We start from the raw sequence: 26,962 nt of genomic DNA, 5'->3' as shown, positions 1-26,962 counted from the left end.
GATCTGGATTTGGTTCCTGGCTTCAGCTGTCTAGCCTGAACTATTACAGGCGTTTGGGGAGTGAACCAGCAGATAGACTCTGTCTTCCCACCTCTGAAATTTAATAGATAAGAATAAACTTCTGGAAAATCATTTAAGCATTAGAAGGAGAGCAGGCACTTGGTACAGCAGTTAAGATGTCATTTGGGATACCAGGGTCTCATGTTGGAGTTCCTGGGTTCAGTTCCCTGCTCTACTCCCAATTCTAGATTCCTGTTAATGTGTACCCTGGGGGGCAGCAGATGATGGTTCAACGTAGTTGGGTGCCTGCCACCTGCATGGGAGACCTTGGTAGAGTTTCAGACTCGTGGCTTCAGCCTGACCCAGCTGCAGCTGCTGGTGGCATCTGGGGAATGAACCAGTGGATGGGAGATCTCGTCTCTGTCTATCTTTTGAGTAAATAAAATAAGTGAAATTTCAAAAACTGATATACCACTTTCCTTTTTAATTGTGAATTATGGCCTATGGTTTGAAATACCCTGCTCTTATCACTTATGTGAATTGGTTAATACTATGGTTAGTTATATTCTACTGTAGACCAGGATTCACTTTAAATTATATGAATTCTGATCTGAGTTGTAAGAGGTATAAAATTCTGTAACTTGGAATATTATGGATACTTTGTGACTGAGTGTCATTGGTATTAAGCCCAATTGGAAACCATTTTCCCCCTGGAAAGTTGCGGGCAGTGTCTCCGGCCGTTGGTGAGGACCGTAGTTCCATGAGAATCACCTGCACTGAGGTTGAGCACATCGAGCTGCAGCCTCCCTCCAGATGGCATAGACTGCGGGGAAGCCAGGGAGCTGCAGACGCTGTGGGTTGAGGGAGTTCGCAGGGATTCTGTGAGCACTGCAGGCTGATAGCTGAGGGCTTCCAGAGCCTCACCATGAAGAGCAAGGCAGCCAGCAGTGTCCCATCCTTCCCCCTGTGTGGTGTACATCTACTTCAAAGGAGGGGAAAACCAGTGCCACAGTTCACCCGCTCTTGTCCTCAGAGTTATCGCTCCCCCTCTTCATGGAGGAACGACACAGGACCCTGCGCTGTTCTTTTGTCTACTCGGCCCTTCCCGGGTTTGCTGCTGGTCCTTCCCGGGTTGGCTGCCGACCCCTCCACCTCCGTGGAGGGGCGGCTCCCCCTGCCACTTTCCCCACTTCCGCGGGGGAGTGGCACACCACCAGCCGGCTCTCTTGGGGGCTGCTCAGATGTTATCCGGATGTTCCTGGTGCATGTTGTCTCTCTCCTCCTTTATAGTCCTCTTCCACCAATCCCAACTCTGCTACCCACACGCCGAGCACGCTGCTCTCCTCCAATCAGGAGCAGGATCAGCTCCTGCAGCTTGTCAAACTGATGAGGCAGCTGCGTAGAGGTTGTTTGGTCTCTTTCTCTCAGCACCATATTGTGGGAGAGCAGATGCATAGAATAAGTCTTAATTCCAGCAACTTAGTCTAGTCTCAGTTGCTCCCCACAAGAGTCAGATAGCTTCAGATAGGTTTCCATTGGGTCAGAGGTGGCATGGGTGGTTTGATTTTTTCAAATTGTTTTAAAGAAAATAAAGATTTATTTTTAAGGCAAAATGAGAAAAACAGACACAGAGAGCTCCTTCCATCTGCTGGTTCACTCCCCAAAGGGTCTCAATAGCCAGGGCTGGACCAAGCCAAAACCAGGAGTCCAGAACTCCATCTGGGTCTCCCATGTGGTTGGCAGGGGCCCAAACACTTGAGCCATCTTCCACTGCCTTCCCAGGCATATTAGCAGGAAGCTGTATAAGAAATGGAGCATCCAGGATTCAAACTGGCACTCTAATTTAAAGGGATATATCTATTTCTTTTTTTAAAACATTTATTTATTTATTTGAAAGGCAGAGTTATAGAGAGGCAGTGACAGAGGCAGAATGAGAGAGATCTTCCATCCGCTGGTTCACTGACCAGATGGCTAGGAGCCAGGAGCTTCCTCCGGGTCTCCCACATGGGAGCAAGGGGCCCAAGCACTTGTGCCAACTTCCACTGTTTTCCCAGGCCATAGCAGAGAGCTGGATTGGGAGTGGAACAGCTGGGACTCAAACCCGCGCCCATAGGGGATGCCGGCACTGCAGGCGGTAGCTTTACCTGCTACGCCATAGTGCCAGCCCCTTAAAAATCTTATTTCTAAAATAATTAGTACACCTTAATAAATTGTTTGCTAAGGACAAAATTTGATATTCTGCAAAGCATTTTATATGATCCTAGTTAACTTTTTTCTATTAATGTTTTATATTTCAAAAAACACATTCAAGAATACTTCAAAAAGCTTGTGGAAAATAGAATTCAAAGATAAGTTTATTTTTATATAAATATATAAAAGCAGATATACACTTTAAGATACAGACATTGTGAAAAAGAGGATTTTAAGAAAATATCCAACTGTTAACTGGGGTTGCATTTAAATAGGTGAGCTTGTAAAGTTGTTTTTTTTTTTTTAAGATTTATTTATTTATTTGAAAGAGTTACACAGAGAGGAGAGGCAGAGAGAGAGAGAGAAAGAGGTCTTCCATCTGATAGTTCACTCCCCAGATGGTCCAACGGCCGGAGCTGCACTGACCCAAAGCCAGGAGCTTCTTCCGGGTCTCCCATGCGTGTGCAGGGGCCCAAGCACTTAGGCCATCTTCTACTTCTTTCCCAGGCCATAGCAGAGAGCTGGATGGGAAGTGGAGCAGCTGGATCTCGAATCGGTGTCCATATGGGATGCTGGCGCTTCAGGCCAGGGCATTAACCTGCTATGCCACAGCGCCGGCCCCAGTGTAAAGTTTTTTTTTTCTTTCTTTCTTTTGGGTTACCTGAATTTTCACCTGCAAATACAAGCTGCTACAAAAAGCTTGTGAATAAATGTAATTAAAGGATAAATTAATTTTGTAGGCATTGTGGTGTACCTGCAATGCTAGCATCCTATATGGGCGCTGGTTTGAATCCTGGCTGCTCCACTTCCCTCCCAGCTTTCTGCTAATGTGCCTGGGAAAGCCATGGAAGACAACCCAAGTGCATGGGCCTCTGCAACCTTGAAGGAGACCCAGAAGAAACTCCTGGCTCCTGGCTTCAGTCTTGCCTAAGCCTAGCTGTTGAACCAGCAGATCAAAGATCTCTGTCTCTGTCACTCCCTCTCTTTAACTCTGCCTTTTAAATAAATAAATAAAATTTTTAAAAGAGTATTTGAATGAGAACAATTTTTAAACCCATGCATATTAATACAGTACAATGCATAAATCATTAATGTATTTTTTATTTTTTAAAAGATTTTATTTATTTATTTGAAAGTCAGAGTTGCACAGAGAGAGGAGAGGTGGAGAGAGAGAGGTCTTCCATCTGCTGGTTCACTCCCCAGTTGGCCACAAGGGCCGGACCCACGCCGATCCAAAGCCAGGAGCCAGGAGCTTCTTCCAGGTCTCCCACATGGGTGCAGGGGCCCAAGGACTTGGGCCATCTTCTACTGCTTTCCCAGGCTATAGCAGAGAGCTGGATCAGAAGCGGAGCATCCAGGACTTGAACCAGCGCCCACATGGGATGCCAGCACTGAAGGCAGCAGCTTTACTTGCTACGCCACAGCGCCAGCCCCTAAATCATTAATTTATTATATAATTATATTAATATAAATTATGTTAAACGTATTGAATGAGATTATTTATGCAAGTATACATAGTCTTTATGTACTGTTATTTTAATTTTTTTCTTTTTTTTATTCTTTGAGAGGTAGAGTTAGACAGTGAGAGGGAGACAGAGAGAAAGGTCTTCCATTCACTGGTTCACTCCCCAAATGGTTGCAATGACTAGAGCTGGGCCATTTCGAAGCCAGGAGCCAGGAGCTTCTTCCAGGTCTCCCATGTGGGTACAGGGCCCCAAGCACTTGGGCCTTCTTCTACGGCTTTGCCAGGCCTTAGCAGAGAGCTGGATCAGAAAGGGAGCAGCTGGGACTCAAACCAGTGCTAATATTAGATGCCAGCACCGCAGATGGAGGATTAACCTACTGCGCCACAGTGCCGGCCCCTATTTTAATTTTCTTGCTTAATTTTGTGTTATGAACAGCTTTACATGAAGGTGTGTACAATTCTATACTTTTTTCAAAGAGTTCCATAACATTAATTGATGTGAACCTGTAACAGTTACCTATATTACAGGAAGTAGGCCTTCTTGTTTTTTCCCCCAGAGGAAAGTGGAGGTAGCTCATTGTGAGGGCTCAGGGGTCAAGGCCTTCTGCACTCCACTCTGTGTGCTTCCTTCAGAGCCAGCATGACTCATGTGCTGCAGAGTCAACCTGTGTCAGGTGTGAGTACTTGAAACCCTCTCTGTACCACCCCCGGCCTGTCAGTGCACTCTCCTGTAAAACTTACAGGTGGAACAGAACTACACCTAAATTGGAGTCCTTTTCTCTCTATTCCCTAAGGTATGTAGGATAATTTTTACTTATGCTATTTGAAATATGCTCCAACTAAAAGAGTTTTTGTAAATATAGATAAAAGATATTTGTTAAATATTTAGGAAGATATTTGTCAATTATTTCCCATCTTCAGTATTGTCACTTAACGTTTAGCTGTGTTCCACTTTGTCTCGTGCCACTCATCTCGCTCCTGTTTGGGCCTTCACAACAGAGATTTAGCTGATCAGGCTCCACCACCGACTTCTCTGGGCCTTTGTCCTCTGTGAGCCTTAGTTTTTCATCCATTCCAGGAGATTATAGTATTTGCCTATATAGAATTGTGAAGTGTGCTATAAACACAAAAGTTCATGAAAGTGTCAGGAAAAAACAGACAAAAGCACCTTGAATCCTTTTCTCATACATGAGTGCCTCCTCACTCAGGAACTAATGTCTTAGTAGAGGCATTGTTAACACATCCGAAGTACTTTAGTTCACAAAGCATTTCATGTCTGCCATTTGCAGTTCAGTCTGTTAGGTTTTCTTCACAGTCTGCAGCTATACTCTAGCACTGGAAGTATCAAGGGTAAGTACAGCACTATCTACTCATTTATGGAAATGTTGAGGTGGAGATAATTATGTGAAAGTAGAAAAACTGATTCTAGAATCTGTCTTTTTATGTATGAGAAAGAGAAATAGGAGGATAGTGTGGAAAGTTACAGTGGCTAACAAATTGAGCTGACGCACTGCACCTACTGCCATGTGGTGGGCACTACTGCAGGCCATGGGAATCTGCCATACAGTGACACCATCCAGTGTCGCTGTCATCTTCCTGTCTGTTATACAGAGTAAACATGTCCTAAAGGGTAAGCTGGACTCTTCTCGGACTGTAGAGCACCAGAGTGACCCGTTTTTAGAGCGATTGGAGATTGCAGCTCTTGACCTCAGTCTTGCATACCTACCTAGGGAACGTGGTCATCTCTTAACTCTCTTTGGGTTATTTCCTTGTTCTCCAAGGAACTTCAATATGTTAATATACTCACTTTCCCCCAGGGAGCCACCTACAAAGAAGGGAATTTCCAGCCTCCCAGTTCTTTCTTATCCTAAAATAAATGCCAGTGTCACCCTTGTACAGCCTAGTTGTTTAAGGACTCATAGCTACTCCACAGTGAGAATTTTGGTTCCTGAACCAAGTATAATATGTTAAAATATGGCAACAATCAGGAGTACCAGTTAGAAAACAGTAACCAGATCCGAGAGAAAAGGTAGCTGCTCTCCCAAGTTTATTGCAACTCTAGTGGTCAATGGAGCTGATATATCAGTCCAGGGACTAGGAATTGAGGACTATTTTTAATTTTATTGGTTTTTTAAATTTATTTATTTGAAAGGCAGAGTTTCACAGAGAGAGAGAAGGAGAGGCAGAGAGAGAGGTCTTTCATCCAATGGTTCACTCCCCAATTGGCCGCAACGGCCAGAGCTGTGCTGATCCGAAGCCAGGAGCCAGGAGCTTCTTCCAGGTCTCCCACGCAGGTGCTTTCTCAGGCCATAGCAGAGCGCTGAATCAGAAGTGGAGCAGCCGCGATGCGAACTGATGCCCATATGGGATGCCGGTGCTTCAGGCCAGGACATTAACCCACTGTGCCACAGCACCAGCCCCAATTTTATTGATTTTTTTATTTATTTGAAAGGCCAAGAGAGACCGACTAAGAGAGATCCATCACTGGTTCACTCCCCAAATGCCCACAACAGACAGGGATAAAACGGGCTGAAACCAAGAGGCTGGAACTCAGTCTGGGTCTGCTACGTGGGTGTCAAGGACCTAAGTATTTGAGCCATCACATGCTGCCTCCCGGGAGGTGCATTAGCAGAAGCTGGAATCTGAAGCAAAGCCTGGACTCATCCCCAGGCGTTACTATATAGGTTGCAGATGTCCCAAGTGGCATCTTCTGCTGTGCCAAAAGCCCACCCTGGAATTGAGGATTAATAAGTACCTTTTTGTGTCCAATTCTGTGCCAGGACAGGAGGTCCAGTAGAGAGCCAGATGGACTCCAGCTGTGCCTGGTAGGAGCACACAGTCTGGTTGGGGAAACAGCTCTAACTGTGTGAGACCAGTGACATGCTGGGATGGGGTCCCTTCAGAGGTATGGGTGGGATTTGTAGTAGGGTCCAGCTTCCTGTTCTTGTGCTGCCTGTAGAATTAAAGTTGTTATATGAGAAATAACATTTGTTACTGTTCATTTAACTTAGGCTTATGTAATTGTGGTAGTCATGGAAATTATAGCATGTCTTCTGCTTGAGCTTGAGCCCCCAAACCACAGGTTTGATTTAAAAAAAAAAAAAACCATTTATTTATTTATTGCAAGGAAAGAATATATAACAATTCTAAAACATCAAAAAATTAAATATTTGTATTCTTTATTAGAGTTTCTCTGCAAAGAATGTCTCAAAATTCATATACACATTGATCGTATAGACAAAAAAGATGTCCCAGAAGAAGAGGCATATATGAGAAGATGGCTCCAGGAACGTTTTGAGATCAAAGATAAGTGAGTATCAGCAGTTCCAACACTTTAAATACTTTAGCTCAGCTAAATTTCACTGTAGTAAACTCTTTGAACCAACAGCTTTGTTATCTCAAGAATGCTTTCTACAAACTCAAGTCAAATCTTACTCCATGCTTATCTGTTCATGTTTTAAGCTTTGCTGTCACAAGTCACCATGAGAGAACTTGTTTTTGTGGCCCATTTATTTGCAGTATTTCCTGTACTATATAGTAGGATATAAAATTGGTTAAAAACAAGCAAACAAACAAACAAACAAACCCAGGCTTTCTGATGGCAGACCTGCCTTCCTGGGTCAGATAAAGTGATGTCACTGTGCCCACTTTGCCTGGGAACCCAGGGCTGTGGGAGCGGAGGGTTGTATCTGACGTGCAGACAGACATGATGCCAGGCTGTGACATTTTTACAACCAGAGTGTCTTCTTTTTGTTGTTTGTATTTTGAGGGCTAAGCAGTTTCTTGGTTTTATGTGTGCTGATAGAAAACAGTGCTTTAAACCTGCTGAGAGTTATCTGTACATGAGTTACGGGCATATTTGGATTCTCCTCAGTGAGGCGTAGCTTAAAGAAGTCAAACTGAGTGACTGATACCACTTAATAGAGAGAACCTTGTAGCAGCAGATGACAACATAGAATATATTAATATCTTTCACTGAACACAAGAAATTAAATTTTTTTTTAAAGATTGTATTTAAGAGGCACAGTAACAGACAGAGAGAAGGAGAAACAGAGAAAGGTCTTCCATCCACTGCTTCACTCCTCAAATGGCTATAACAGCTGAAACTGAGCCGATCTGAAGCAGGAGCTAGGAACTTTTTTCAGGTCTTCATGCAGGAGCAAGGGCCCAGGCACCTGGGACATCTTCTACTGCTTTCCCTGACAGAGAGCTGGATCAGAACAAGAACAGCCAGGACACAAACTAATGTCCATATGGGATGCTGGTGCTGCAGGCAGAGGCTTAGCCCACTAACCCACAGCGCCTGCCCCACATTCAGAAATTTTATCCAACTGTTTTATTCCCTTAGGGGACTGTTCTTTTTATTGTAGTAGCATATTTCATAATTAATGCTGTGGGTTGATTTTAACATTGAAAATTCTTAAAAGTATAGTAGGTTGAAGATGAAACTTTATGTGAATTTTCTGTATTACATTGACTCTTGGCTGAATATGACATAATTTATTAAGCCATTTATTCAGAGCCACTTTGGTTATGGAAGGAATTATAAAAATAAGATATATTGGTATTGACATGAAAATCTGTTCTCAGAAAAAAGACTGAGTAGTAATGTGTTTAATATTCTACTTATATGCGTTTTAGATAAGAAAGTGGTTTTCTCCAGAGATGTGATTTGTAAGGCAGCAGCAGGACTTTTCTTTCAGCACTCTGCTCTCGGGGAGCATTACATTGATACTTTCTGCTATTACTACTTCATACGTTTTTTAAGTAAGATTGGGAAGATGAATCAGCTGTACTACTGCTTTCCTTCTTTTACACTGCTTTTATGATTCCACAGAAATGAGAAATGAGAGCTTTTTTGGAAAATCCATATATATTATAAGAAGTGTTGATCTTTGATTTCCAGGGGAATGCGAGCTATAGGTACAAGGAGGTGAGGTGGGTTTATTACCCACATGTGAGTCAAGTTAATGCAAAACTTTATAGAGTGAAAGTTTGAACTACAAAAATATCCTCATCATATGGCTTAAAACCAGCTGTTCTGAAATATTCCTTGTAACTTATGTATACTAATTATAGAACATCTTGAGAATATTTAAGAAGAGTAGAAATTGTATTAAACCAAATCTCTGGACATTTCATCCTTGTTTTCCTAGTACCTAGAACTTCTCCAGCGCATAATAGGTATCGAGTCAATGTTTGTTGAATTGAAATGAGGGAATCTGAAACTTAACATTTGTTTTTCATTCTGGCTCTAGATTGCTTTTAGAATTTTATGATTCACCAGATCCTGAAAGAAGAGACAGATTTCCTGGGAAAAGTGTTCATTCCAAATTAAGTCTCAAGAAGACTCTACCATCAGTGTTGGTCCTGAGTGGTTTGACTGTTGGTATGCTTATGACCGAGGCTGGGAGGAAACTGTATGTAAACACGTGGATATATGGAACCCTACTTGGCTGCTTAGTGGTTGTTATTAAAGCCTAAAGAGATAGCTATCTCCTGTCAGTGGAACGTGCTACAGTATGTATTATTGGTGGCTGCACATTATGTCAAATTGTTTCCTGAGTTTAATAAGAAGTGTAAATAAAACCTGCTTGACTGAACGTTGGATAAAATAGAATTTGTGACTAAAGCCAATATGCAGCTGGTGTTGGGCAAACTGATGGTGTTACAGCTCAGTGCTAGAGCTGCTGGAAAGGTGGAAGCTCTGTGGAGTCTGTGCTGTGCTTCACGTTTCCCATGACTCGTGTCAACTTCAGGGGATGAGTAGCAGTGTGCGCTTGGCTATTGCTGTGGAGTTCAGATGGCTGTATTTTCTGAACGTCAGTTTGCAGCCTTTCACCATGTTGATTGGTTATTTTCAATTTGTTACAACTTACCATGCCAGCTCCAAACTCTTACCACTCAAGTATTTCATATCTTACAGCTACATAATATTTGGCTTTTTGCTTGATCTCTGCAAGTCAATGAAAGGAATTGTATTTAAGTCTCGAGATGTTTAAGGAAAAGGGCAGCCACTGTTCATAGGGGAAAAGCCCTGGTTAGTGCATGTTTTTTACTGTGTTGCATTGCTCTCTGGTTCTACTTTATATTTACAAAATAATCACCATTTCTAGTATTTATTGAAATTGCTTCATTTGTATACCTGGTACTCCACACAAAAGAGGAATGTATGAAACCTGAGATGAAACTTAAATTAAAATTGTGACACTAGTTCATTATAGCAGAACTTTAAATTGCCCAGCTTTTTGAAAATTTAAGCCATGCTATTTGTACTTTCCAGCATCTGTGCCACAAGTGCTTAAAAACATTAAGGTTTCCTGTTATTTTTTATATCACAACAGTCAGTGTGAACCCTGGTTGGACCCCGAGTCCACAGACAGCTGAGGTGGACGGGAGCCCGCAGCCCTCCCAACTAGACTCACTAGCATGTGCCTTTGCTTGTTTCTGTTTGACTTCATAGAATCTGTAACCCAAACGCGAGTTCTCTGTTACCACGGCAGGTTTCCTCTTGTGCTCTAGTCCTTTTCCTGTGGATTCCTGCCAACGGTGCTGCTCAGTGACTGGAAGTGCAGAGCTAGCCGGCGTTGCCCCGGTACAAGCTGAACTCTTAAAGCTTGGAGTGAGCTTCACTGGCTACCGCAAACGCACTTGGCATTTCTCTCGGGTCAAGAAATTCGCCTTTTTCACGCCAGTGACATACAGCCTTAATGAGCAAACCTGTTGTTGCCCATTAGTTTTAACAGAGCTGCAGTTACGTGTATCACCTGAGGACACGTTTGGTGTTGCAGGAAGCAGGTCGTAGTTCTCAGCCATGAAGCAGTGTGTCGGTGGAAGAAGACCTTTCCTGTGTGTGATCTGCTCTGTTTACAACTGAAGCTTCGTTCCTCCTGGTCGTCTAAGAGAGCATTCCTGCTCACTGCTAATGGACTTCTGTTGCAGAATGATGCTGATGGCCCAGATGAAGCTCACCAACTGAATCATGTTAACATTTTGAAAAAGGGAAATGTCATCATGGCTTGGTACACTGCTTCTTCAGAAACAAAGAATAAGCCTTTTAAAGCAACAGTTGAAGGGTCGCGAGGTGTGAATTGGTTTCTGTGTTGTATTGTTATGTGTATGCCTGTACACGCTCATATATATGTATTCCCAGGGATAGAGTTGGCCTAATTATGAGTGCGGACACGGATGAGATTCATGAAAAGAGTTATCAATGCTGAATCATAATTTTTGTTCTTTTCTGTAAAATTTAGATTAATTCCATGTCTTTGTTAAATACAGTTTTAAAAAGATTCCCAAATATAGACCTTGTTTCCTAAAGATGATAAGAAATAAGGTTTTGGAACTTCTGAGTATCATGGATATGCTCTAAATTTTAAGAGAACCACTGGAAGTATGTGGACTATAACTGATGGCCTGTATAAGATCACTTGAATTCCATGTTTCTTAGGATTGTACTTATGTTCTTCTCACAAAAGGTCTATAAAGTATGATAGCTGAAAAAATTATATCAAAATGGAAAATTAGCAGCTTTCCTTTAATGTGTGTTGATTTTGACTTGAATTAATTTTCTAAAATTAAGAGCCGTATGCCTATCTGTAATTTTTTTCATAATACCATTTAAGCTTATTACTATTGATTTACAGCTTAGTAATTGCTTAGTTTTTCTTTATAAAAATGCCATCAATGTGCATGCTTTTATGTTTCTCAGAAAGGGTTGTGTTTGGATGGAAGTAAAAAAAGAAATAAAATCCTCCACTGTCTGATGTCTGTCTGTGCTGTTTAAGATTTTGTGACCCAAAAATTCATCGCCAATTTTCTACTACACAAAATTGCTTTTGACTGGCCCTGCATTCTGAATTTATAAAACCATGTTTTTTTTTTCCTTAATTATTGAGCAGAGTTTTAAAACATATATTTAAATGCCCCCAAATGGGAAGCAGTGTGTTTGGTTATGTCATCTCCTCTGTACAGTCCAGAAGATGTGTGAGATTACTGATCGCTCGGCAGTTCTGAATCGTTAGATGTCTCAGTGAAGCATGTCAAATGCCTGAAATTAACCAAGTTGGTAAGAGGGTAAGAGTAACAGACCAGGTAATTCTTAAATGTACTAATGGTTTCTTTCACATGTTTCATTTTAGTGTGACTGTTTTTCACTTGGAATAGTACCAATTTTCCTTTATTCACGTTATTATAAGTTTTATTTTTTCCTATATAAAATTATATGATTTATAATTGCATTCCTTAAATAGGTCTGTGTAAATTAAATGATCTAACTAGATTGGCCACTTAATAAAAACAAAAGTATATATAAAAGTTGTCCATCACATGTAGTTAAAAAGTAACTCCCAACCCAATACCAGACCCACATTTAAGAAAACAGGAATATCTATTAAAGTAATATTTTATTTGTAATATACTTGAAAGGCAAAGACAGAGATCTGCCATCTGCTGGTTCACTTCCCAGGTGCCTGCCTACGCCAGGAGCCTGGAACTCCATCTGGGTCTCCCATGTGCATGGCAGTGGCCCAGATACTTGAGTCCCAGCCTGCCACCACCCGGTGTGTGCATTAGCAGAAGGCTGGATTGCAAGCGGAGTAGCCAGGACTTGAATCAGGCATTCTGATATTAAATGCTCACATCCCAAACTGTGGCTTAACGCTACATCACATGCCAGCCCCAGGAAGTTATTTGGAAGAAAGCCATTCCGAATAGCTCAAAATACTTGGAGTGTATTGAAGGAGATCTCATTTTGTGGCAAACTCAATACTAATTGGTGATGAGACCTGTCAGTTTTTTCCATCCAAATTATTGACTCATGATTTTAAATGTGAATGTTCTTAATCTGCGTGTGTCCAGCAGGAGAGAGTTCTTGACTAGTGTGTCTTCTTTCCTGTTAGTATTTTTAGAATAAATTTGGACTTTGAGTTTATATTGGTGCTTCATTATTTCATCTGAATCTCAAAATTAGTTATTTATTAAACATCTGCTTTATGATAGAAAGTTAATTCATGTATTGATAAAATGTGTACATATTTCTTTATAAGGGTATTTCAAAAAGTGTATGGGAAATGGAATTAAAAGATGTTTGTTTTGGTATAGAAAATGTTTATAATCCATGTAATTTTTTTCATAGTACAGATTTTCCACAAACTTTTTAAAAAATTTAAAAATTTATTTGAAAGGCATAGAGACAGACAGAGATCATCCATTGGCTTGTTCACTTTCCAAATGCCACGGCAACCTGGCCTGGGGCAGGCAAAACTAGGAGCCAAGAACTCAATCTAGGCCTCCCACATGGGTGACAGGGACCGAACTACTTGAACCAATACTGCCGTCCCCCAGGGTCTGCCTTAGCAGGAAGCTGGAGTCAGACAGCCAGCCCAGTGGATCATCTTGGATCACACAAGGGATCATTTTATCTTGAGACTTGCCAGGCCATGTTGAGTGCTGTCAGGGTGTGTTGCCTTCCTGCAGTCTCTGTGCCGTGGGTAGTCTGGCCATGAGAGTGACGAGTCTGCAAGCAGACTTCCAGGTTTTGGATCCTGGTTCTCACACTAGCTAGCCGTTTAACATCAGGCATTTTACTAAGTTATAGTTTACTAAGCTTATTATTTGGGAAATATCAATAATAATCATGTTTACTTCAAGGGTTATTGAGACCAAAAGGGTCAGTAGACATATGTGTAAAACTGCTGTTCACAGGCGCTGCATAGACCACAGCAGAGGCCCCATGGATCTTGTTCTTCTGAGAATTTGAATAAAATGCACAGAAGCACACAAGTTATGCTTGTGGAGAAAAAAACGTGCTGTCATTACAAAGAGTAATACAGTAGTATTTCACATGGTTTAAGTGCCTTTAAAAGTGGGTGGTCATAGCTCTCTGCTATGGCCTGGAAAAGCAGTAGAAGATGGCCCAACTCCTTGGGCCCCTGCACCCACGTGGGAGACCCGGAAGAAGCTCCTGGCTCCTGGCTTGGGATCGGCCCAGGTTTAGCTGTTGCAGGCATTTAGGGAGTGAACAAGTGGATTGAAGATCTCTCTGTCTCCTTCTCTCTGTAATTCTGCCTCTCAAATAGAAATAAATAAAATCTTTAAAAGTGGATGGTCATAGCTACAGGTTTGTTTAAGATTTATTACTTTATTTTGAGAGAGTTGTAGAGAGAGGGGGAGACAGAGATGCTCCATCCACTGGTTTATTCCCCAATGGCTGCCATGGCCAGGGCAGGACCAGGCTGAAGCCAGGAACCAGGAATTCCATATGGGACTCCCATGTGGGTGGCAGGGGCCCAAGCACTTGAGCTGTCTTCCACTGCTTTCCAGGCACATTAGCGAGGAGCTGGATTGCGAGTGGAGCAGCAGAGACTAGAAGGTGTGCTCATGTGGGATGCCAGCATTTTGCAGGCAGCAGCTTAACCCACTGTGCCACAGCATTGGCGCCATAGATATTTTTGTTTAAAGTTTTAATCAAGTAAATCGCAGATTACTAAGGGAAGAGTTCTTCATCTTTTATATAAGAAAATGTCATGCTCTCTCCACGATGACTCTGGATCCTCAGGACTAAGGCAGTACCTATCCTTATGTTGGGAGCATGAAGGTATCTGGGTAGCAGGTGCAGAGGCCTCTCTCTGATATTGTCCAGCCTTATTAGTAATTTTTAATATTAAGATTTGGTGGGTTCTTGCCATCTATTCAGATGAGAATTCTGAATATCGGCTCAAAACAAACCAGGCAACGTGGTAAGTTTTTAACATTGATTCAGGCTGGCGCCGCAGCTCACTAGGCTAATCCTCCGCCTTGCGGCGCCGGCACACCGGGTTCTAGTCCCGGTCGGGGCGCCGGATTCTGTCCCGGTTGCCCCTCTTCCAGGCCAGCTCTCTGCTGTGGCCAGGGAGTGCAGTGGAGGATGGCCCAAGTACTTGGGCCCTGCACCCCATGGGAGAACAGGATAAGTACCTGGCTCCTGCCATCGGATCAGTGCACCGGCACCGGCCGCGGCGGCCATTGGAGGGTGAACCAACAGCAAAGGAAGACCTTTCTCTCTGTCTCTCTCACTGTCCACTCTGCCTGTCAAAAACAAACAAACAAACAAACAAAAAAACATTGATTCAGTGAAAGAAACGCACAGGAAACTGAGGGCTTTATTTAGAGGAGAAAGAATCTAGAAACACAAGCAGGGTCCATACCAGGCAGAGTAAATCATGATTGTGAGCAGCCATAGGTACCTTAGCGCAGGCAGGAAAGCAGAGGCAAAGAAGACCAAAAGGCCAGGCACCCGAAGGCAAGGGACAGCAAGGGAGGGGCCCACCATGCACCAGGCCTTTTATTCACTTCCAAAGGGGAGTGGTTACATAGTCTGATTGACAGGTGAGATCAGGTAGGAACATGAGATCACAAAAGGGGGACAGGACGAAGGCGTGGTCTCCAGCTTACAAATCAAATCAACTTGATGCTGTCTGCCTGCCTTCATCACCTCCAACGGCGTGAGTGAATACTTGAAATGACCCCCTTAGAATGTCTCACGTGCAGTAGGCTGTGCTGTGCCACTACCTGTGAGTAACTGGAATTGCCCAGTTGAGCCTCCCTGGTCTGTGACGTGGGGAGTTCAGTGAGATAACTCCCACCAGAGTTTGAGATCCTAGGTGTAGACGTGCATTCTTACAGAATGTCCAACACCAGTGTGAGAGCTCACTATTCCTAAGTCATCACAGCCTTCCTTGGTGGATTGCTCACTCATGCATTTTGGAACTCAGACACCTGGTTCTTAAAAAGCAGTTGTCATTAACCATTTTTCTGGTCATTCAGGGCCATTGTGTTCTATCCGTGCACACACGAATGACCGTCTTGGTCACTGGTCAGTTTCTTGATAATCCCATTCCCCGTGTATGGTTTAGCAGTTTTCATTTGTCTGGGGCTGCATTTTTCACACCTGCACCCGTCTTCTATAGACCCCTTCAGTTCCTGGCAGGGAAGATGGTAGAAAAAATTCTTCCCTCCCCTGCCGGCCCCATCCCAATATCCTGTCACTGGCTGGAATGGAAAACACCAGCAGCTACGCAGCGGGGCTCCTTTCTTGTCTGTATAAGGGGAACAAGGATGAGGAAAGAAGGTAATTTACATCAAAGAACTGATATGTTTGGGCTTTTCACTTTCAAGTTAAATATCAATTGGACATAACTAGAAGTATGGGGAAATTAGTTTTTGTTTATTTATTTTTTTGACAGGCAGAGTTAGAGAGAGAAAGGTCTTCCTTCCGTTGGTTCACCCCCCAAATGGCTGCTACGGTCAGCGCGCTGCGCCGATCCTAAGCCAGGAGCCAGGTGCTTCCTCCTGGTTTCCCAAGCAGGTGCAGGGCCCAAGGACCTGGGCCATCCTCCACTGCCTTCCCGGGCCACAGCAGAGAGCTGGATTGGAAGAGGAGCGACTGGGACAGAATCCGGTGCCCCGACCAGGACTAGAACCCAGGGTGCCGACGCCGCAGGCGGAGGATTAGCCTAGTGAGCTGTGGTGCTGGCCAAGGGAAGATTAGTTTTTTAATATTTAGTTATTTGGGGGCCAGCGCTGTGGCGCAGCGGGTTAATGCCCTGTCCTGAAGTGCCAGCATCCCATATGGGCGCCGGTTCTACTCCCAGCTGCTCCTCTTCTGATCCAGCTGTCTGCTATGGCCTGGGAAAGCAGTAGAAGATGGCCCAAGTCCTTGGGCCCCTGCTCCCTCGTGGAAGATCTGGAGGAGGCTCCTGGCTCCTGGCTTCAGGTCAGCATAGCTCCAGCCATTGTGACCATTTGGGGAGTGAACCAGCGGATGGAAGACCTTTCTTTCTCTCTCTACCTCTCTCTGTAACTCTCTTTCAAATAAATAAAATAAATAAATTGTAAAAAATATTTATTTATTTGAAAGGCAGAATGATAGGAAGAGAGAGAGAGAGCTTCTATCCTCTGGTTCACTCCCCCAAATAGCTGAAATAGCCGGGATTGGGCCAAGCCAAAGCAGGAGCCAGGGGCTCACTCCTGGTCTCCATGTGGGTGGCAGGGACCCAAGTACTTCCACTGCCTCCCCAGGTGCATTAGCAGGAGGGTGGATTGGAAGTGGAGCGGCTGGGACCTGAACCTGCACTCCAGTGGGTGATGCTGGCGTCCAGTGGTGGCTTAATCCACTACACCACAATGCCGGCCCCACTAGAGGATGTCCGTGTCTGTAATCGTGGATTACATCTGTGAGATGTAAAGATCTTAAAAGTTGTGTTATGTTGTATACCTGCTTCGGTGGATTTGTTTGACTCCAAATAATCTCCAGTACGGACGGTGGTAGTTGCAATGTGGCCTCTGGCCGAAAGGCAGGCAGGACTGGCAGGAGCACAGCTACGGTGCCTGCAAAGACTCACTGGGCTGTGCAGTCGCTCCCAGCTAGTCACTGAGGGACCAGCACAGTCATTTCCTGAGATCCCCAACCTGTGGCAAAAGGTAAGTTTGGTGAAGACTTACAGACCTATTAGGGCGTGAAGAAAAGGTACCACCCCTGCCCTGGAAGCCCCAGTTCCTGCACACACACACACACACACATACCACACACACACACCACACACACCACACACACACACACACACCACACACACACCACACAGACACCACACACACCACACACACACCACACACCACACACCACACACACACACACACCACACCACACACACACACACACCACACACCACACACCACACATACACACACCACACACACACCACACATACACACCACACACACACCACACATACCACATACACACCACACACACACACACCACATACACACACCACACACACACACACACCACACACACACACACCACATACACACACACCACACACACACCACACAGCACACACCACACACACCACACACACACACCACACACACACACACACCACACATACACACCACACACACACCACACACACCACACACACACCACACACACACACACACCACACACACCACACACACCACACACACCACACACACACACACACACACCACACACACACACACACCACACACCACACACACAGGCCTTCCATCTAATGGTTCATCCCCGAAATGGCTGCCACAACCATGCTGGGCCAGGTGGAAGCCAGGAGCTCCTTCCAGGTCTCCCACATGGGTACGGGGCCCAAGCACTTGGTCTGTCTGTCACTGCTCTCTCAGGCCTATTAGCAGGGATGTGAGATCAGAAGTGGAGCAGCCAGGACTTGAACCAGTGTCCATATGGGATGCCAGTGTCACAGGTATGACTTAGCTCACTATACCATGGTGCTGCCACCACTGTCTTTGGTGAACTGCCTTGAGTACTTTCTCCATGTGTATGTCCATAAGTGGGTTCTGCCTTATACTTTGGACTGGAAACTGTTTTGCTTTAGGTTTTGGATATGGCATGCGACAAGTTCGTGTCCCCACAGAAGCAGACCCCACAGGGGACTCCTGTCTCTCAGTCCTGCTTCTCTCCAGAAGGTGAGCTAGGGATCCTCAGAGCAGAAGCAAGCCCACCGCAGTGTACCCCAGTGTCAGTAACTCCCAATGCTACTGCCCTCTGGCCTGCTCCCTTTCCTGTCCTCACGCTCAGGTGGGCTGGCGGTGGTCCAAGTCTCCCTGGAGTACGGCGGGCAGCATAGGCTACCCTGGGACTGGTCTGAGGGTCTGAGGCTATCCCACTGCTGCCATAACACACCCATCCCTGGTGTTCTCCCAGCCTTCACCCCCCACCACCACCTGGGGCCTGGGACCAGCTGCCATTGCCACCTGTCTCTCCAGACAACTTGGCTTGAGGGTCTCTTCCTGCTGCCTCCCTTGCCTCAGCACCCCACAACCTTCGCCTGAGTCCTGGAGGGACCCGGGAACCCCCGCCCCCATCCCCAACACTCACACGTTCCTCTGTGGTGCCACAGCCTCGTGAAATGTGAGATGTCGTAAGGGTAAAAGGCATGCTAGATTCTGAGAGAATAAGGACAAAAAACATAAACTAGAAATGTTTCTATTGATTACACACTATAGAGATGGTATTATGGAAACACTGCACTCAATAAAATACATTAAAATTAATTTCATCTGCTTTACTTTTTAAACTGTGACTACTGGCAAAATTAATTCTGGACATGTGCCAGGCCTGTGTTTCTATTGGACAAGTCCCATATCCAAGATCACATAAAGGGCAGGGTCATTCGCCCCACCATCTTTTTTTAAAGTTTTATTTATTTGAAAGAGTGACAGGGAAAGAGGAAGAAATAGAATGACAGAGAGAGAGAGAGAGAGAAACAGTCTCTCTTATTCTTACAATTTAACGGCATAGAGCAGACACACTTAAGATAGGACTCAGCTATGACTGCTGAGTGCCAGCCAGGAATTGCTGGTGTTCAAGACACTACAGCACAACAAGGCACAGAACCTGGAGCAAACGAGAGCAGCTGGCTGTTTGCTCTGCGGTGGGCCCTCAGTGGACCCTCTGTCTTAGTGCTCTGTGTTGTCCACTAGGGGCAAAGACTGCTGTGTTTAGAAACAGCCAAAGGCGGGGTGCCGCGGCTCACTAGGCTAATCCTCCGCCTGCAGCGCCAGCACCCCGGGTTCTGGTCCCGGTTGGGGCGCCGGATTCTGTCCTGGTTGCTCTTCTTCCAGTCCAGCTCTCTGCTGTGGCTCGGGAGTGCAGTGGAGGATGGCCCTTGGGCCCTGCACCTGCATTGGAGACCAGGAGGAGGCACCTGGCTCCTGGCTTCGGATCTGCGCAGCACGTGGCCATGGCAGCCACTTGGGGGGTCAACTGGCGGAGAAGGGAGGACCTCTCTCTCTGTCTCTCACTGTCTAACTCTGCCTGTCAAAACAGCCAAAGGCGACTTGGCACTGCTGTAGGATCAGTGTTTCAATACGTCCGCACTTTTACCTGGTTGCCTGGTCACTAGTACAGGCTGGAATCTCCCATGAACTGAAAAGTCCTCCCGTCAGCCTCGTGCTGGGTGTCTCAGAGAATGTAGTCTGTTGATGTCCTGTGGAACCACAGTTCCTAGTAGTAATTACTGGGAATATTTGTCTGCTTTTCCATCTGCTTACAAAAAGAACCTCGAATGCTGTGACGTCTGTCTGCTCCTTTTGTTCTTCCATAAGGAAATGCCTTGGGGTGGGTGGTGTTGAAAGACTGTGCTTGTGTGAGTATTGGCTTGAAAGACCCCTGAAGAGAGTGGACAGAGCTTTCACAGTGCAAGAGGCACTCATTCCAAGGAATCGTGGGGAAGACATGATTCCCAGGGCTGGTGTCGTGGTGCAGTAGGCTAAGCTGCTGCCTGTGATGCTGCCCTCCCATATCAGACCGCCGGTTCAGTTCGAGTCCTGGCTGCTTTGCTTCTGAAGAAGGCAGTGGAAGACGGCCCAAGGACTTGAGTTCCTGGCTCCTGGCTTCAGCTTAGTCCACCCCAGCCATTGCAGCCATTTGGAGGGTGAATCAGCAAATGGAAAATCTGTGTGTGTGTGTGTGTGTCTCCCTCTCTGTCACTCTGCCTTTCAAAATAAATAAATCATTTTTTCCTTTAAATTCTCCCTAAGTGATCAAAAAATGCTCTCTTAATCTAGTAAGTGATTTTGTCCCTTTAGGGTAAGAATAATAGCTTCACATTAAATAAATATGCAAATAGCTCAATGAAGGGAGACACTGGGAACAGTGGGGGTTGCAAGAAATCGCACCAGGGTCTTCAAAAGGCTCATGGAAAATGCATTTTATAAAACAACAGTGGATTTCAAAACTTCTGTACCAAAGCAAGCTTTTAAATCCTGTTTCAAGAACTTCTCAAAACGAAATGAGTCGAGGCAGCTGAGGGGAGGACTGAGAGCGGGGTGGGGCAGACCTCACAGGCAGACTGAGTGACAACCTGGCCACCTGCTGGGTTGAACTTCACCACCCAATACCAAAGTGGCGTTATCACAAGGCGTGTTTCATGCACACATGAAAAACATGTCGAATACTTCTGAGTTTGTATGTATGCAGTACATACCGTGTGTGTGTGTGTGTGTGTGTGTGTGTGTGTGTACAGCAACACTTACCATTGGGAGGGATTGTGGCAGACACCACCAGCTTCTCTTCACATTCACAGTGCCCAAGCCAGGCTTTAAGCAACTCGCTCCGAAGATGCCCTGTGCGCTTCATTGGCCACTGGCCTCCTACTCTGTGTCAAGAGGCACGGTGGGGTCTCTAAGCCACCCCCTGTAGCCCCACGGTTACTTTGAAGACAGCTGAGTTTGACAGACGTGGCACATGCTCTGTGATTCCTAGCTTCTCCATGTGCCCAGTCACCATCTCTCTAACACAGCAGAGAGATCTTTACTTCCAAACACCCACTGTGTTTTAGACAGATATTCTGGCCACGCTCATCTGTCTCTGCCATGGAACCACATGTGATGGTGTTCCCAGCTGACCACATTCTCAGAGCATCAGCCACACCCTTGTTCCAACAAAACCCCCTTCAATAATGAGAACAGCTCTTGTGTGTCGAGTGCTCACTGCCTGTGTGCTCTGCTTTCGTTCTCACAATAGCCTTGGCAAGTGGAGAGTGGCTGTGGTTGGATAACAGTTTGTGTATCCCCCGAGGCCTGCACGGTGAATGTTTGGCCCCCAACGTCAGGTTCATGTTAATGGTTCCTGGATTAAGGGTGGAGATTTGAGCTAGGTGGTCCTAGTGGGTCACAGGGGCAGGTCCTGGGAAGGCAGTTCTCCTGGGAGGTTTGGTTGTATGCTCAGTCTGGCCCAGCTGCTCTGTCTCTGCTTCCTGGCTCATAATTGGGATTCCCTGCTCTCCGTGCACCCTGCCAGCCATTGCCCTCCTCAGATGCTGAGAACTCCAAGCTCAGGAGCAGGAACAAAGCTTCCTCCTTCCCATGACGCTCCTCTCAGATGCTGGTGTAGTGACAGAAGCCTGACCCTGCAGTAGCAATGCCCAGATGTCCTGTAAGGAATGCGTCTCAGCCTTTCAGGAGCTCATCCTCCAGGGCAGGGCTGGGTCTAAGGGATGCTGGCTAGTGACCTGTACGCCACAGAAAGGAATGAAGTGAGTCCTCGGGGGCTGTGGCGTGCAAACCCCGCTGCAGGGGACACGGGCGCCTGTCTCCTCCTGGGGCTGAGATCCGCTCCAAAGAGCAGACCGGATGGATGGAGGGATGAAAGTGCTTCCCCATGAGCCCGAGAAAGCCACTCGCTGCCTTTTATCAAGACTTATTTTCTAGGGGCTGGCGCTTTGCTGTAGTGGATAAAGCTGCTGCCTGCAACATCAGCATCCCACATGGATAGTGGTTCATATCCTGACTGCTCCACTTCAGATTCAGCTTCTTGTTGACAGCCTGGGAAAAACAGCGGAAGATTGCCCAAGTGCTTGGGCCCCTGCACCTGCATGGGAGACCCAGATGAGGTCCTGGACTTCAGCCTGGCCCAGCCCTGGCCTCTGAGGCCATTTGGGGAGAGAACCAGCAAATGGAAGACCTCTCTCTCTCTCTCTTTCTCTTTCAAATACATAAATGAAATCTAAAACAAACAAACAGGGCCGGCACCGCGGCTCACTAGGCTAATCCTCCACCTTGAGGCGCCGGCACACTGGGTTCTAGTCCCGGTCAGGGCGCCGGATTCTGTCCTGGTTGCCCCTCTTCCAGGCCAGCTCTCTGCTGTGGCCCAGGAGTGCAGTGGAGGATGGCCCAAGTCCTTGGGCCCTGCACCCGCATGGGAGACCAGGAGAAGCACCTGGCTCTTGGCTTCGGATCAGCGCGATGCGCTGGCCACAGCGCGCCGGCCGCAGCGGCCATTGGAGGGTGAACCAACGGCAAAAAGGAAGACCTTTCTCTCTCTCTCTCTCTCACTGTCCACTCTGCCTGTCAAAAAAAAAAATAAATAAATAAAATAAAAAATAAAACAAACAAAAAAAGAAACACTTGTTTTCCAAGTCTAGGACAGCTCTGCTCCTAGGCTGAATGACAGGATCTGAAACCCAGGGTTCCTGGGGGGTCCAGGAGAGGGCCTGGCATAGAGCTGAGGGTTAAGATAAGCTAACGCCCCAGGGTAGACGCCCATCATGCAGTGGAGTGGATGAGGCAACCACAGTGGAGCTGGCAGCTGTGTGAAGGTTGCACAAGGATGGAAACAGCAAGGACTTGTGTGAGTGCCTGGGGCACCGTGGGTGCTCGACAGCTGCTCCCACCTTGATAATAAAAAACCTGGAGTCTCTTCACAGAGCCTGTAAGCTCAGACCCTGGGAGAGGGGTGTGAGTTCTTGCTTCTGCCAGGAAAGCCCATGGCTTGTGTCGGGGAGGTAAGTTCCAGGCTTGGGGAGAAAGCACCCATCCCATCCCCTGGGGATGTGGCCTCAATGGCTGCTGGCGCACAGGGCGGGGACCTGCACCTCCGACGCTCTGCACTAGGGAGAGAGAAGAGGCGGCAAACCAGCCCTGCTCCAGCCATGTCAGCCTCACAAGTCAGATGATGAGGAACCTGCGGCCTGGGGTTGACACAGGAGCACTCCTGAGCGAGTAAGGAGCAGAAGTGACCCCCGAAGTCCCATCTGTCCCACCCCAGGGCCCGTGCTGTTTCTATCACCTGTAGTCTCAAGGGCACACCCTGGGGAAAGCCAGCTCTGGGGACTTACATTTCAAGGGTGCCTTGAGGCTTACGGGGAGGAAGTTGCGCCACAGTTGCCTTCTCTCTAAGGGGTCAGCAGACGACAAGACCCTCTGAGGCTGAGTAGCTCCTTTACATGTGTTTTCAGTCCCCTGTAAAACATCTCAGCTCCATCTGGGTGAAGGAACCATGTCCCCGAGCCAAATCAATGCACTTGGCACACACAGTGTTCTGGGTACACCGCTCCCTGGCCCAGGGCCTGGACACCACGTCCCTGTCTCTTGAAGGAGAGCTGCCCCCACACCCAGCTGCATCCAGACAGGCCTTGTCCTGCTCCCAGCGCGGGGGGCCACACCCTTCCCCCGGTCCCTGAGAACCCAAGTCTGGAAGCATGGAGAGTGCAGGGGACTTCCCCTAAGAGGACTGAGGGCAGAGGTAAGAGCCCAGCCCAGGGGGGTGGGCACTCCTAGGTAGAGCCCCCTAGTAGCCCTCTGGTGCATCTGCTAAGTGTGTGGAGCTCACCGAGGCCTTAGCTGGGGCTGGTGTGGGGAGCACCCCACTGACAGTGGGGGACCGTGACTTAGTGCCTCTTGATGCTGCAGTACCTGAGTCACAGACAAGCAGGCTCTCAGACAGGCAGCCAGGAAGGGTGAGGCCTCTGGGCCTAGCACATCCACCCAGCTTCCTCTCTTCTCTGCACCCAGACGGCTCTACCTAGGAGACCCCCAGTGCTGGGCTCTTACCTCTCTGCCCTCAGTCCTCTTAGGGGAAGTCCCTGCACTCTCTGTGCTCTAAGACTTGGGTTCTCAGAGACCAATCCTGGAGCCACCATGCCCCGCATGTATGTCATCCACTTGCACCTGCTCGGGCACTGCCTTCACCACTGCATTAGAACCGTTCTGCAGGGCTGGGTCTGTTCTGTGCAGGGCAGGTTAAAACTGGAGTCCAGCAGCCTCCACCCCCGCCTTGATCCTCTTGCACATGTGCCCAGCTCCCTCAGGGCTGCTCCGCCAGGACAAGGCCCCCACCAGCAGCCTCCAGAGCTGTGAGCCCACACTGGCCCCTTCGTAGACGTCCCCCTGGGGGTCTCAGCACTGCCACAGAGGGCAGAGGCAGCTCCTGAGCGGCCCTGCTGTGTTCTGCAGGGGAGAAGCGGGGGGCTGGCACGGGGGGCAGCCCTGGACGACAGAGCCTTATCTCCTCCCACCTTGCTGCTACAGGAGCAGCGATGGCACCCTCGACTCTGCAGGTGAGGAGGGGGAGGTGAGCTCACTGCCCGTGCGCTGCCCGGAGAAACTCAAGGTGCAGACTCAGCATCGGGTCAGGCCTGCTTTGTTTGTGTGTTAGGCAGCTCTCGGCCGTGCCACTGTGCAGTGAGGGCACTGGCCAGCACCGGGCACGTCCACCCCATGGAGGACACAGCCATAGCTGCCATCCCACCTCCAGCCTGACTTGCTTCCCCTTGCAGGCTGATGTCGATGTTTGTGTCAGACTTGTGGAGAGGGCAGAGGGGTGCAGACCGTGTCGGCTTGCATCTTCACACCCCGGAACCCCTGGCCTGGGCAGGCCCTCTTGAGGCCTTCCCCAGCCAGGATTCCTCTGCCATGGCTGGAAGACAGCTTCCTGACTGCAGGGTGACAGGGCAGCCAGTGCTTGGGAGCAAAGATCCAGCCTTCAGCTCATGGTGCGGCCGCAGTGCAAGCCTGGGAAATGACCAGAGGCTGGCAAGGTGTCAAGGCCTCCCACGGGTCAGAGTTCCTGGAGAAGGTGGTCTTCAGCCAGGCTTGAGTGACAGCAGCTGTGGCTGCAGCAGCCGGCGCAGCCTGAGGCCTCCTGAGCGCGGGAGTCCACGTGATTTTTCCATCCTCACAACCCGGCAGAGCGGCCTCATTATTCCCACGGTACAGGGAAGCAGGTGAAAGACCATCCAAGCCGCAGCCTGAGTCTGCTCTCTTGCCTGGGAGGCCTTGTAGAGGAAGGTGGTTCCAGTGAGGGGAGACACACAGGCCTGGGCCTGCTGGGAAAGTGCAGTGTGTCGGGGGAGGGCTGCTTGGACAACAGGACAAGGACCAGAGGACATGGAGTCGGTGTTGGGTCATGGCCCTCGTTGTGCATGGGGTGAGTGCTCACAAGGCTCCCCTGCCCTCCGTGACATGGAAATGCAGTAGCCTATTTTCACACTGAGGGGAACGAAGCCCCCACAGGTGAGACGAATTTATCCAGAGTTACAGGAAGAACAAGTGGCTGAGCAGGCGGGACTGGAACCAGGGCTCCCATATGGGGCGCTGGCGTCACAAGTGTGGCTTAACCTGCTGATAGGAGCAGTTCGTGACTGTGGACAATAAACCTACCATGGGTCGGGTGCTGGTGCATGGTTCTACAAGCATAAAGATCATCAGGGATTGAATGGCGTCGTCTCAGATTCACACTGGTGTCCCCATCCCCCACACACTGGAATCTATTCTTGCAGAGCGGAGCCTGTGAAGCGGTGATCTCTGGCGGCCTTCTAAGAAAGGAGAGCACAGACATGGAGAAGACGGCATCCACACGCCAGGGAGAAACCACCTGCTCCACCTGACCCGTTTTTGTTTGAGCTCTGGAGTGGTGCTCTGTCCCAGGGAGACACAGATCCCTGGGCTCAGGGCACCCCCGGGGCAGCAGGAGAAAGAGCCCAGCAGGCAAGACGCGCTGCTGCCCACCGCTTGTCTTTTCTCTGCTGGGTTCCTGAGGGCACCCCTTCCTCCCTCCCGGCCCGGAGCCAGCTCCCTCTGCGGCGTGGACAGTCTCAGCTGCAAGGGCAGCGCTCCAAGGGGGCACGTGCCCGCCTGGCACAGGCTCCATCCTCACCCATGTCTGTCACTGGGGCCTCCCGGGGAGGGGCGGGGGGACCCTGCAGGGGACAGGGTCTGCAAAGTCACTGGGACCTAAGCCAGAAACTTCTGATCCCAGAGAGAAAGGGGGAGCGGGGTGAGCAGAGAGAGCCGGGGGCCAGGGCCCGGGGCCGGGCTGCGGCTGCGTCCAGGTCTCGGGGCTTTGGTCGGGGGCGCCTTGTGACGATTCTCGCGGAAACATCCCAGCTTCCCGACCACGGCCCTTCCGCAGGAATGCAGTCCGGAGGTCACACGTGTCCACAGTCCCCGTCCCTCCTTCCACCTCTCTTCCTTCCGGGCTCTCCTCCCTAGGCTGCCGCCTGCGGGTGAAATTCCCGGGCCAGGGATTTGGCACCACCTAGTGGTGAGCGAAAGCTGCCGGTATAGGGTTTTGTTTATTTGTTTTTATTTTTAATTTTAATTTTATTTCCTTTTATTTGAAAGGGCTGGGGGGGGGCAGGGAAGAGAGCGAGCCAGCGACCACACTCCTTTCTGCTGGTTCACTCTGCCCACCACTCCCTAAATGCCCACCATGGGAGCTGAGCCAGGCCAAAGCCAGGAGCCAGGAACCTTGTCCAGGTGTCCCACACTGGTGACAGGAGCTCAAGGACTTGAGCCATCACTGCTGCCTGCCAGGGTGTACACACGCAGGGAGCTGGACTGAGGTGCAGAGCAGAACTGGGACCCAGACCTCCCATGTCAGATGCAGGTGTCGCTGTGGGAAGCGCCCTCACCCCCAGTTTACTTTGGAGTAGCTGGATATTACTCCAAGTCATTAACGCAAAGATCGCAGAACAAAACAAAAGC

At 48.0% G+C, this 26,962-nt stretch overlaps 1 protein-coding gene across 2 annotated transcripts in view; it reads left to right on the top strand.

The window, feature by feature from the left end:
- The window catches only part of AGPAT5 (1-acylglycerol-3-phosphate O-acyltransferase 5), a 62,638-nt gene extending 51,217 nt beyond the window's left edge, over positions 1-11,421 (top strand). For both annotated transcript variants that reach the window (XM_008274179.3, XM_051832695.2), the window contains 2 exons: positions 6,842-6,965; positions 8,914-11,421. In XM_008274179.3, the coding sequence (XP_008272401.2) occupies positions 6,842-6,965; positions 8,914-9,139 (350 nt within the window). In that variant the 3' untranslated portion in view covers positions 9,140-11,421. The remainder of the gene's footprint in view (positions 1-6,841; positions 6,966-8,913) is intronic.
- Positions 11,422-26,962: the final 15,541 nt, after the last annotated feature.

The sequence above is a fragment of the Oryctolagus cuniculus genome, chromosome 8 (genome assembly GCF_964237555.1).
Source record: "Oryctolagus cuniculus chromosome 8, mOryCun1.1, whole genome shotgun sequence".
Classification (NCBI taxonomy): domain Eukaryota; kingdom Metazoa; phylum Chordata; class Mammalia; order Lagomorpha; family Leporidae; genus Oryctolagus; species Oryctolagus cuniculus.
This window is presented reverse-complemented; position numbering and strand designations above follow the sequence as displayed.